We start from the raw sequence: 13,791 nt of genomic DNA on the forward strand, positions 1-13,791 counted from the left end.
GGTTCATTCATTTCCTTTGGAAAAGAAAATATGCTGTCATCACCTGGTCCAGCCTACGTGAGACTCCAGACCCACGGTAATGTGGTTGACTCATAACTGCCCTCTGAAATGGCCTAAGAAACCACTCAGTTTAAGGGCTGTAAGCCTTGCCAGGGACTACCAAATTCCATGAAAGAGAAAGGAAAACTGTGGTAACAAAGGCATAAGTAAGGGTTTAATTGACTGACGTGTTGGTAGGTACAGAGGCTTTAATGGCACAGAAGTGGAAATAATTGGTCCAGTCTTTATCATAAGCTTGGAATTCAAAGCTAGGGGCAGTATAGAATGCTGAGGTAGCAAACAGACGGAGACAGTTGCTGAGGGCTGTGGGTGGTTCAAGAAATGATTCATGAGGTTACACAGCTGATGCCATGGGATTATAGACAATGTCTTCTGTCTTTCAAATGTTTAACCACAGATAATTGTGGTGCATCCAAGATTGGATATTGGATGAATAGTCTGACAACCCAAAGGCAGAAGTGACGAACAAGTTCTGGATGTTATCAGGTTTTGTTGAATGATTCAAAGAACTATGTCTGATATTAGGGCAAAAGCAGTTTTGGCAAAGCCATAATCTATAGTAGAATAGAGTGGTTCCTGGGACTTGCAGCTGGTGTGCACCACTTGGAGGTGGGGCGCTAAATAATGACTACCCATCATTATGCATTGCAAAATCCTGGCAAAACCAGCAGCCTTTGAACAAACTATTTGACAGTTTTCCTTTATCTTATCCTTTAAAATAATCTTAACCATGTGTTCAGAGAAAATACTTTGTTGTTCAGAAAGCCAACAAGAAATGTCCCGCTAAGGCCCTTCATCTGTCACATTGATGAATTACAGGAACCTGGCAGATGTTGACCAGGATGGAAAGCTCAAAGCAGAAGAGTTTATTTTAGCAATGCACTTAATTGAAATGGCCAAGTCCGGTCTACCTCTTCCTCTCTCACTTCCTCCAGAACTGACACCACCTTCTTTTAGGTGAGTCAATTTTGTTTTTTTCTAGCACAGTGAAACAGTGCAGACATTTTAATTTTCATTCCTATTAATTCTCATGACATCTAGCCCATGTTCAGTAGGTTAGAGCTGCATGAGTGTGAACAATCTCTGCATTTCACCCAAAGATCCATTGTCTTATGAGTCACCTTGAAAATCTAGCACAAGCTGACTGCTGGAAAAAGTCACTCGTAGGCAAAGACTTAGATAATTTACAGTTGGACATGGCATTGTCATGACTTAAAATTTTGTCTTGGAGAAATCTCCACAAAAATGTTGACAAGTTAGATTTAGCTGACTGGAGGGAGATGAGTTCTGAAAGCATTTGAATTTATTTTCTTTGAGTAAACATACATCCTCCTCCTTTCAGGAAAACACTTGATGCTTAATTAATTTTTCAGCATGTTAGAACCGATTGTAATTCTATCTTTTAAAACAAATGATATGCTTAGGAAGATGACATATAATTTAACTGTCAAACTACAGGTAATATAGAGCTTCAATGTAACTGTACTGGGCTAAATTAATGTGATTAGGAATTTAATGCCTAACATGTTAATTTATGAAGTGAATCCTTTTCTAATGTGCTCATATAATAACCCCATATAGTACTGAGTTCTGTCTTTATAAGAGAAAAAGACATACTGTTGTTCCAGTCCTGTCCCAGGCCCCATGCTGACAGGTGGACAAGAAGTTACCTGTCACAAAAACAGAAATTGCTGGAAAAACTCAGCAGATCTGGCAGCATCAATGGAGAGAAATTAGAGTTAACATCTAGGGTCGAGTGACCCTTCCTTAGGGAAGTTCTTCTATGCTTTATCTATTTTAACAAATAGCTTCAGGAAGAATAACCAAACCTTAGAAGGGAGTTCTGACAAAATCGCAAACATATTAGTCTCAAATTTTCATTTTTAGATGTTAATGAACTTATTATGCATTTCACACTATTTTAAAAACATTATGAAGCCACAAATGGGCAATGACCCATTTAGAGTGAACCAACCCAGAAATGCCAGTTCGAAAAGTGAGTACTCAGTTTTCTTTGTCCTTTCTGCATTTGGCTTCAACTTTTATAAAGTTGTGTTTGCAACCAAGGCCACTGCTAGGTGGAGCGCCAAAGGAATCTGGAAATGCCCAGATTTTTATGAAAATATGTATTTATAGCAGAATCTGCATATTAAGACATTTCAAGTTTTGCTGCATTCATAAATTGTTTTCAGTTAAAATAAAGCTTGTGTGTTGATATTGTTTTCTGTCTAGCTACATAATAGACCCAGAACCCAGTATGTAAATCAGAGGGAACTGGCATTAGTACACAACTGTGCAAATTGCTGGCATGAATGTTTCCAGTAATTATAGGGTCAGTGATATGAATTACAATATTTTAATACTATATTTATTTTTGATTCTCACTAATGTTGAAAATAAAGGACAGCTCTATGCCAGTGTTGTATGTCAGTGGTGCCACTGCTGTGTGGCAGCCATTTTTAATGGTGGAGCCCTTTGCCTAGTTGGGAACAAAAACTCAATTTTTAAAGGTGAATTTAATTCTTTGTTTATGTGGGTCATAGTGATATTTATAACCCAACTGATCGTTAGGTCAGCCCTTGCCAACAATGTAGAAAATGTTTGTAATCCTATAAAAACATAAATTGGAAATGGTTTTAGTTTTGTTTTTCTTTTCTCCAGAACAAGCAAATGGGGTGATGGAATAAATGGAGCCCCATCTCAGTATCAGGATGTTACACAGGAACTCCAAGAAGCTCAGAAAAAATCACCTGGTTAGTTGACCGGACTGAATGTGTCTTATTTCTTTCATGAATATGTTGAATATTATTAATAGTAAAATGTGTTATAATTTCTCTTTTCATCTTGTCAGCATTGTAATAGTGAAAGTTTAACATTCATTATGTTTGAATAAGCCATCACAGAATGCAGTCCTGTTTGTTTATGGTCTACACCAATACAATGTGGCAAAGAGCCTCTGTTGCTAACGTATCCTAAGTAATGCTACTCAAGTGCACATAGCACAAAACATGCGCATTATCAAACACACAGCAAATAGCATTGTTGTAATCTTAGCCGTAAAGTACTGTGTTAGTGCAAGTTGCAGTAAGATTTTAGTGCCTTCTGCTCAAAAGTTTGTGTTGTAACCAGTCTGGTTAGGTTTTTTGTGTCATATCCATATTTTTGTGTGTGGTTGCTTTACTTTGGATAAAATGTATAACTGTTTTCAGTCTGGCAAGAGTTAATTGCACATTGTTAAATTGCGTTACATCTCACTTCATGTGACTTTACTTGAATTCTCCCTTTACTGCATGTCAATTGATTAGATTAGTTTATAACAAGTGTTGCAATGGTCAAGGTTAAAATTGTGCCAGTGTTGTTCTTCTGTAGCACTTCTACTAGTAGTATGCGTGTTCAAAACATTTACAAGAGCAGACAAGTCAGGGCTTTCTGATAGTTCTTGCTGATGTATTAATTGTGAAGAAATCAGTGAGATGGCCAGAAGTTTCACTGTGGAGTCACATGAAGTCAGAAGCACTGAAATGGGATCACACAAGGAAAAAATTTGGGAAGCACCAACATGATAAGTAGCCAACAGTAAAATAGCTAGCAAAAGTCCAAACAAAGGCTTTGAACTATTTTTCGATTACATGCTTGAAATTGTATTCATCCTTAATATTTTTAAAACTAATAGCAATTAATATTTGCAGTCACTTTTGAGGATAAAAGAAAAGCTAACTATGAAAAAGGGAATGTAGAGCTGGAGCGCAGGCGTCAGACCCTTCTAGAACAGCAACAAAGAGAGGCTGATCGAAGAGCACAGCGGGCCAGGGAGGAACAGGAGAGAAAGGAGCGTGAGCTACAAGAGCAGGAACGGAAAAAACAACTTGATCTGGAGAAACGATTGGAGAAGCAACGTGAGTTGGAAAGACAAAAGGAGGAGCAAAGGAGAAAAGAAATTGAAAAACGAGAGGTTTGTAATAAAGATTTTATTTATGGAAAAAAATGCATTTTCCAGATTCTGAGTGGTGGGTGTGGGTTGAAATAATTTCCTAGGCTTTCCAGCTTCAGTATGCTGTGCTCTGAAGTCAGATTGTGATTTTATACAGGTAAGATCTCCAGTCATGACAGTGGGGAGAGATGGGATTGGATTTCAGTACAGTCACCCCAAGTTGCTGACCAGTGCCTCCTAACACCTGGCTTATTCAACATTGGCAGAGATCACCTGCAGATTTGTATGAGAGATGGAGGGGAGACAATCATAATGTGTGCCAAACTATTTAATTCTGAATTTGATTCTGTCGGTTTATGATGCGCAAACCAAGAAAGTCAACTCACTAGGTGATCTGTAATAACTCACTATTACCAGCGGTTATACAATCCATTCACATGATGCTTTGCTGTTGCTTACAAGAATCAAAAATGCTTTCTTTATCTGCATATAGATGTATACATCATGGGATTGCTTGAGGCAATTCATGGTTAACCATTAAATAGTAGCAGTTGGTATAGATTTACTTCATCAGGTGCTGGTAACATGTGTAAAGTAGCACAGATGAATTTCTCAGAGCTGGTGTGAGGCATACATATTTGTTGTCAACATTCAAGAATTTACTAATGTACTGGAAATAGCTTTGACTGGTATCAGCCTGGCAGTATACACATAATAGTGATGGGACTTGTGCACTGACGTCTCAAGCAATGCCAATAATAATGCCATCGGGCATGCACTTATGCTCAACTTTGTAATGGTTATTAATATTTTTTTGGGTGGTGTGGTTTTGAGTGTTTGCTCTTTTTCCTTGAACGTAGAATTTGTAAGTTTGAGTTCCTTTAGGAAATTAGTGCTCTTGAGCTATATTTGCTTTTGTTGTGCACCTTTAGGCAGCGAAGCAGGAACTTGAACGTCAGCGTCAGCTCGAGTGGGAGCGGATTCGACGACAAGAACTCCTCAATCAACGAAACCGGGAACAAGATGAGATTGTCCAGTTAAAGGCCAAGAAAAAGAGCCTGGAACTTGAACTGGAGGCATTAGTAAGTAGATGTGCAGGCCTTAAAGTATGGTTCATACTTAACAATAACGCTTGTTCCGTCTTTCTGCCATTGGGTCTATTTTTCATCTAAACAATTAAAATTGAAATTATGGATGAGGCTTCCGTTCCTCACTCTATGAATTTCCTGTATTAACTTTGCCCAGGAGATCCAAGACATCGGGATTCATTACTAGGAAAATCTAACTAATTTTTGATTATAGTATTTTCTGACTTCTTCCAATTCATCCAATCTATCGTATTTATAACCATTACAACCAGCATGACTTTTTCCACAGATACAAAAAAAATGTTTCTGGCTGATTGGATACTAGATGAGATTTGTTAAATCAGTGCTTCAACAGTTTTGGTGGATTATGCTTCAACCTGTCCCCCCAGCACACGCACACATGCATGCACACCCACAACCACACCTGTACAGACATTCAGCTACTAACTGTTTGAATTGCAGTGTTCAATATCTGAATGTACAGGAACTAATGGAAAGAACATACCAAAAGGGCAGCACCCTTTACAGCACTTCCAGCTCTCCAAAAACACAGCCACAACAATGTGGGGTTGATTATAGGTTTTGAGTTCACCTACTTTTCAAAAATCACAACAGTGAAGGTGGTGTTCAGTTAATTCTGAGCATTTTCTAACTAGATCAAGAAACCTTTTGAGAACTTAATTTTTTTTTAAATCCTTCTGGATTTTGAGAGAAACTGAACAGTCCAATGGATATTAATGGAAACTGTATTCAAAAATGAATGCTTATTAGATATGTCTGAGATCCTCTTCATCTTATCAAATCTTCATTTTCTGAATAATAACAGGTTTTGCTAAAACTGAATGCAACATGTCCCGTTGAAAATTTCATGGCGGTCTTTTTAAAATTTATAGTTTATTGTAAGTTAATTGACTGAAATGCTGTTTTAAACACAAGACCTTCTGTGTACAGGGGTTTTGCTATAACGCATGTTCTCGCAACACGAATTGACTATAGCGCTTTGGACAAATAGGGGAATGTTATTTCTAAAACGTGAACTTGTGTTGGCTATAATGCGGTTCAATTGGTGCGCATCAACATCACATGAGCATTTTGCGGGCTTTGTCCTGAGCAAGCGCAACGGGTTAGCACTAAAAGAGTCTCTGTGTCAACATCACGCGATCATTGTGCTTTCTGTGAGAGTACAGTACTCTGTTTTTTGTTTTCTGCAAATTCTGCTGAGTTACCCACAAACTGCGAGGATAAAGAGGCAAGAATGTTAGCAAAAAGTGTCCTGGTGGTAAAATTGTGGGTGGTGAAAATTAATAAAAGGTTATAGCACTGGAAGAGAAGCTAGATGTTATAAAGTGTTTTGAGTGTAATGGGAGAATATGTGATATAGTTCGCCTAACAGGAATAAAGGAGTCTACCTTGTGCACCATTAGAGACAATGCAGAAAAGATTAAAGCAAGCTGTATTGCTGGAACAAGTCTGAGTGCTAGCAAATCTGTGAGGTTACGGACAAACGAACTTGAGATGGAGTGGCTTCTAAGTGTGTGGATAGAAGATCAAATGAAAAAGCAATCTGGGACCACCCTTCTCACCATAAGAGAGAAAGCCTTCTCAATTTATGAAGATCTAACAATAAAGCTCAAAGTCCTGCCGATCCGCCTGTCTTTAGTGCTAGCAGTGGCTGGTTTGCCAGTTTTAAGAACCATTAAGTTTTTCATAATGTCAAGTTATGTGGCAAAGCTGCCAGTGCAGATGAGGAGCATGCGATGGCATTTCCTCCCATAGTTAAAAAAAAAAAAAAAAATTAATTGACGAAGAAGGCTACAACTTAGACCAACTTTTCAGTTTGGATGAGACAAGTTTATACTGGAAGCAAATGCCATCAATAATTTACATTTCTATGAATGAAGCACCCATGCTCCAGGCTTTAAGGTGGCAAAAGATCATATGACTGTGTCGCTGGGTGCCAATGCTAGTGTAGACTTAAAGTTTAAGCCTGTGGTGGTGTAACACTCTGCCAACCTGCGAGCCTTGAAAGGTTACCTTAAGTCTACTCTAAGCATCTACTTTAGGTCAAGCAAAAAAGGTTGGCTATTGAGGCAAATTTTTTCTGACCTTTAGTGTTGATGTTTTGGAAGATGTTTTTTGAATGAGAAAAAAACGTAGATTTCAAGATTCTCTCCATCCTGGATAATGCGCCAAGCCATCCTCCCATCATTGGTGAGCTTTCTGAAAACAAAGTGCTGTTTGACCCCAGGGTGCAATATCAGCTTTTAAAGCTTATTATTTAAGGCACACATTTAACAGGTTGATTGCAGCCACTGACGGGGATAAGGACAGTGTTCTTCAATTTTGGAAGAGCTTTAATATCAAGAATGCAGTTGACATTATCATGAAGGCCTGAGGTGATGTCAGTAAGGACTGCTTGCATGCAGTTTGACGGAAGCTTCTCCCAGATTTTTTTCAAGATTTTAAAACCATTGATCTGTCAGAGGAGCTCCTAAGGATCGAAGAAGATGGTGTTGATCTTGCAAAACAAGCTGGATTTGAAGATGTGGAGAGTGAGAGTGAGCTGCTTGAGTCCCATTGTGAAGACCTCTTTCTACAGCGAATCTACAACAACTCTTCGCTGAGGAGGAAGTGGAAACTGGAGATGAAGGCCAGGATGCAGCACCACGAGACCTTTCCACTTCTGTTTTGTCTTATATCCTAAGGGAAATTGAGAAGCAGTTGCACCTCTTAGAGGACAACGATTACAATGCAGAACGCAGCAGGATGGCAGTTCGTGGAATAAGATCTTATTTGGCACCCTATGAACGACTTCTTCATGAAAGAAGAAAAAGGGCAAAGCAGCAAAAACTGGATGTCTTTGTAAAGCCAACCCCCAAGAAGCAGTCGGAATACAATGAACCACAGCCTTCCACTTCTGGATCAACTATTTTTCGCCCTAACCCTGCAGCCACAGCTGTACCTGAAAGTGGTGATAAAGATGATGATGACGACCCTCAGCCCCTGCATTAAAAACAGAGCAACCTCAAAACCTCCGTCCCCATCAAGTCATCTTGACATTTTTTTCAAGATAAGGTGTTAATTTACTTTTATTTCATTATTAGATATGAATTAAACATTTATTCAAACTGTGCTATCTTTTGTGTTAGGCTTTTGAGCGATTTTTGAGTTACATTTTTTGGTGGTCTGCCCCTATCCCTGCTTTTCCCATTGGCGCTGTTATTTCTATAGCATGATTTTCTATAACGCAATGTTGCACAGGGAAACAACTATTGCGTTTATAGCAGAACCCCCTGTATCTCACTAATAACAGATATCTGAAAAGTATACAGTGTTTACAGATTTTGCTGACATCAACTGCACATAATTAATCCCTGTCAAATAAACTGGAACTAATATATAAATGTTGAGCAAGTTAGTAATCTCAGCTAAGCTGAGAAGTTTTAAAGAAGTTGGTGAGCACCATAGTGTCACATTATAGTTACTAAACTCATGAATTCCAAAACAGCAAGTGAAAACCGGGAACAAAAACAAAGTTGCTGGAAAAGCTCAGCAGGTCTGGCAGCATCTGTGAAGGTAAAAACAGAGTTAACATTTCGGGTCCGGTGACCCTTCCTCAGTGAAAACTTTGCTTACTTTCAGAATCTACTGATGACCGTGAATCCATTGTCGATTGTTAGAAAAACCCATCTGGTTCACTAATGTCCTTTAGAGAAGGAAACTGCCATCCTTACCTGGTCTGGCCTACGTGTGACTCCAGACCAACAGCAATGTGGTTGACTCTTAACTGCCCTCTGGGCAATTAGGGATGGGCAATAAATGCTGCCGAGCCAGCGATGCCCTCAGCCCTTGAATGAATTAAAAAAAAGCTTTAAGGTTGAAAGAATTTCTCAAAACAAATAATGTTTTTCAATTTTCTGAGTTAACCATCTAAAAATAAATGCGTGGGTCTGTGATACTTTTTTTTTGCACCTAATCATTTTTGAGGATATCTACTGTTGATTCTATAAGTGCAGGAAAGTGGGATTAGTATTGTTTGGTGTTTGTTGGTTGGCGTAGATGCAATGAGCTGAAAGGTTTTCTATACTGTATGGCACTATGACTGTCATAAAATTGCCATTGAATGAATAAAGTGCCTCTTGATGATGCATCCAATCAAGATTAACCAACTTGTGAGTAGATAGAACTGATCACTTCATGGAAAAGACGATGTCAGCCCTCTGAGCTAAACTTACAAAATGAACTGTGCAAGCATCTGAAGTATTAATACGTAAGATTGTGGCAGTGTGATCCAGTACCTTATTTCCTAGTTGGCTGTACTTCTCCCCATAAGAGGGAGACTGTGATGCAGTTGTAACTGTTCTTTGGCTCAATAAACATTTTCATTTTTATCTCCTAAATGTAACCATAACTATAATCTTGTCTCAGAGTGAGAAGCAGCAAAATGTCACCAGCAGAGTTCAAGAAGTCCGAAGCAGAAAGGAAGTTCAAAAAAATGAACTGGATCTCGTAAATCAGAAACATGACCAGAGACGAATAGAAGTGAACCATTTACAACAACAACTCAAGGTAGCAGCCTCTCTCTCTCCCACTCTCTCTCTCTCTATCTCTCTCTCTGTCTCCGTCTCTTTTCTAAGCTGATTTGCCTCTGTTTGAAAGAAGTGTTGCCAAAGTACCATACTTACTCAAGAAAAATCAATTATTCATCAAATTTGACTAAGGCTAACAACTTTAAATCTTTCAAAGTGAGATAACCTCCATTTCAGGGCAGACTGATTTAAGTTTGTGCTATTTTAATGAATAGTTTAAAACAAAGACACAGTGGTGCAGCATCATTGGTGCTCTGCGATGTACAATTTTGAATAACTCAATACTAATTTGTTTGGATAATTTCACACCATCAATTAATTCTGAATTGCACCCAAATTACACTAAGAGCCAACTTTAAAAATGTTAATAAAATTCTGTTTCTCCATTTCTTAAAAAGAAGCTGAAAACTGTTCCTCTATTGTGTGTGTTGTAGGAGTTTCAGAAAACGTTGAATCAGTTAATTCCCAAAAAGCAAGCACTGGATGACCAAATAAAACAGATTCAGCCCAACTCTGCTTACAGTGAGTACCTTGCATTCTACAAAAAACTTGATCATTCTCCTTGTACTTAATGTATCATTGAGTTTATACCTGTTTGTTGCATGGGCAGAATGGATACTCACGTAGTTATGGGTCAGCACGGATGAACCCCATTTGGTTTATTAACAACAGCAAAGCAAAGATCACATACTTTCTGTAAATGATGTCTCTCTGGATATCAATTGTTACTGCTTACACTACATCTCGTGCTTGCATGGCAGGAGGAGGTGAAAGACATCTTTCTTTTGGTCATTCATGGGATTTGAGCATCATTGGCAAGGCAACATTTATTGCTCATCTGTAATTGCTTTGAGAATGAGTAGTGAGCTGCCTTCTTGAGCTGCTTCAGTCCTTTTGGTGAAGATGTACCTACAGTGCTCTTAGAAAGGGAGTTCCAAGTTTTAATACCGAGGCAGCGAAAGAGCAGTAATATCAGGATGGCTTGGAGGGAAAGTCGCAGATTGTGGTGTTCCCATGCAACTGCTACCTTTATCCTTCTAGGTAGTAAATGGCATTTGGAAGGTGCTGTCAAAGGATCCTTGGTGAATTGCTTCATCTTGTATATGTTGCTATTGTGTGCTGGTGAAGGAGGGAGTGAATGTTTAAGATTGTGGATAGTGTACCAGCTAAGTGAACCTTTTGTCCTTGATGCTGATGTTGGTCTCAAGTGTTGTGAAACTGCACTCATCCAGGCATGGGGAATATTCATCACACTCCTGGCTTGTGCCTTCTATATGGTGGACAAGCTTTGGAGAGTCAGGAAATAAGTTACAGATGTTAGTGAGGAGGAATTTGCAGGGCTGATAGGACCAATTTTTATTTTGTTAATTTTTGCTTTTTAAGAATTTTTAAAACTCTTAGTTTTGGATTTTTTTTAACGTATTTCTAGCTAGCTTTCTCACATGTCTAATTTTTCACTCTTTATTAAGTTTTCAGTCATTCTTTGCTGCTTTCTGTACCCCCTCCAATGTTCTGACCTAACATTGTCTGCACAATTATGTTCTCTTTCTGTAAGTTTGATAAATCTTTAACTTTTTAAGTTAACCACTTTAGGTGGGACTACCCTTGGAAAATATTCTTTCTTATTGAAATTTCTTATTGCGTATTCTGAAATATACCCTTAAATGTCTGCCACTACATCTCTTATCTAATTTGCTATTTCATGTTAGCAGATTTTTTCTCATAGCAATAGCCTGGCCCTCTTGGGTTACTGGTCTTGTGACAAAACCATTACATCACCATCCCCTTCCTTAAGCTTAACAGCGGGTACTCGCTGACTCTTAGACATTTGAAACAAAACTAATTTATGTTCTTCAAGCTCTGTAGATTGCATGAAATTTATGTTCTTCAGCTACGAGTATCGCACTTTTGAATCGGAATCATGCAGAAAGAAAAGATTCTTGTGAACGACTTCGACAACAACTGAATGAGCTAGAGAAACAGACGGCCAACAAACTTTCTGAAATGGATGCTTTTAACTCTCAACTACAGGTAATACCTAAACAATATCATCAACATTTATATAAGCTGAAAAAATATTGCTCTGTTTCTGAATTTTAGTTCCATTTATTGACTTTAAACTGGCTAACCCTTTTGAGCAAATATTTCCCCCATGTGTTGTCAAGTTGAATCTGGTTTGCAATCAGAACCTGGAATATTGCTTAATTTAGTTTTTTTATCCCCCAGGGCAGGGGTACTGCAATCAATTTTAGTATTCCGAACTGAGATCAACTGACTTGCCAGAGTTGGTACTGAATGTGGGAGACTTCATTGATGAATGATCCAGTGACTGTGCCATCTATACTGATATCAGTCACCCATTGGGCCAGCTTGTTAAAATTCTTTCACAGGATGTGGGCATCGCTGGCTAGGCCAGCATTTATTGCTCACTCCAACTGTCCTTGAGAAGGTAGTTGTGAGCTACCTTCTGAACTGCTTCAGTCCATGTGGTGTAGGTGTACCTCACAGTATTTTTAGGTAAGCAGTCCTGTCCTTTCTTGGCAGCAACAGTGAAGAAATCATGATATCATTCCAAATCAAGATGATACGTCATTTAGAGGAGAAATTACAGGTAGTGCTGTCCCCATGTACCTGTCATCTTTTACATTCAAGGTCAGGGCTTCCAAAACTTTTTTTTTTTAACCTGCAACAGGAGCCAGGCCTGCAGGTTCATCATGTAAGCTAAACTTACAATTACAAAAGTTTAGAATGAGTTAAAATTGTCTTGCAGCTTTTCACTCTGTTGTGGCTCCATTGCAGCTATTGTTGCCTCGCAGCTCACAACTCCAAAATTTCACTTAGGCTTGTGATCCTTACTTTGGATACTGTGTTCTAGATGGTAGAGACAACCATTTTGAAAGGTCCTATTGAAGGAGCCATGAACAAATGTTCTATTGTAATAATAAGATAAAATAAAATTGCAGATGCTGGAGATCTGAAACAAACTCAGAAATTGCTGGAGACACTCGGGTCTTGGCAGTATTTGTGAGATGAAAGCAGAGTTAGCTTTTTAAGTGTGATGGCTCTTCATCAGAACTGTTAACTAGGAAAATGTGATACTAATGCTGAAGATGAAGTTGGGTTAGGGTTGAGTCTGGTGGAGAGGTAGTGATGGAGCCCAGAGAGAGAGAGATGAAGAAGGAGGTAAGAAGGAGATAATGGCCAGGACGGAAGAAAAGCTGAATAAATAATAATAAGAGCCAAGAATAGAAGATAATGGACGATCTGTACTGAAAGCAACCCATATAATATTTTAGTGGGCCTTGGAGTAGGTGAGAATGGGTGACTGTGCTAAACACAATCCATACCATAACGGGACCAGGTTTAGGGGTAATTAAAAAACATTGAAGGATGGAATCAGACTTTAAAATTATTGAACCTGATGCTGAGTCTTAAAGGCTGTAAGGTCTCCAAGTGGAAAATGAGATATTGTTCTTCGAGCTTGCGCCGAGGCTCGCTTGAACACTGCAGTAGGCCTGCAACAAAAATGTTGGCATGGGAACATGGTGGCGTGTTGAATTGGCAAGTGACTCGAAGCTCAGAGTCCTTTTTGAAGACAATGTAGGTGTTCTGCAAAGTGGCCACCCAGTCTGTGCTTTGTTTCCCCAATGTAGAGGAGACCACATTGTGAGCAGCGAATACAGTCGGCTAGATTGAATCCAGTGTAGGTAAATTGCTGCTTCACTTGGAAGGTGTGTCTCGGGCCTTAGATGGTGAGGAGGGAGGAAGTAAATATGTAGGTATTACACAATAAAAACCGAAAGAACTGCGGATGCTGTAAATCAGGAACAAAAACAAAGTTGCTGGAAAAGCTCAGCACGTCTGGCAGCATCTGTGAAGGAAAAAACAGAGTTAATGTTTCGGATCCAGTGACCCTTCCTCAGAACTGGTATGTAGGTATTACACCTTGTGCGATTACATGGGAAGGTGCCATGGAGATGTGAGTATATTTTGGGAATCGAGGAGGAGTGGACCAGAATGTCCAGAGGGAATGCACCCTGCGGAATTTTGATAGGGGATGATAATAAGTATCTGGTCATGTCATCCCTTTGGAGGTGACTGAAATGGCTGCTTAAAATCGTTT

General features: G+C 39.0%; 1 protein-coding gene across 5 annotated transcripts in view; it reads left to right on the plus strand.

The window, feature by feature from the left end:
* LOC109919692 (intersectin-2) overlaps positions 1–13,791 on the plus strand; it is a 134,218-nt gene that overhangs the window by 83,056 nt on the left and 37,371 nt on the right. For all 5 annotated transcript variants that reach the window (XM_048596667.1, XM_048596668.1, XM_048596666.1 and 2 more), the window contains 7 exons: positions 880–1,017; positions 2,722–2,813; positions 3,750–4,012; positions 4,924–5,073; positions 9,508–9,648; positions 10,103–10,190; positions 11,560–11,699. In XM_048596667.1, coding sequence (XP_048452624.1) covers positions 880–1,017; positions 2,722–2,813; positions 3,750–4,012; positions 4,924–5,073; positions 9,508–9,648; positions 10,103–10,190; positions 11,560–11,699 — 1,012 coding nt within the window. The remainder of the gene's footprint in view (positions 1–879; positions 1,018–2,721; positions 2,814–3,749; positions 4,013–4,923; positions 5,074–9,507; positions 9,649–10,102; positions 10,191–11,559; positions 11,700–13,791) is intronic.

The sequence above is a fragment of the Rhincodon typus genome, chromosome 5, assembly GCF_021869965.1.
Source record: "Rhincodon typus isolate 14 chromosome 5, sRhiTyp1.1, whole genome shotgun sequence".
NCBI lineage: Eukaryota > Metazoa > Chordata > Chondrichthyes > Orectolobiformes > Rhincodontidae > Rhincodon > Rhincodon typus.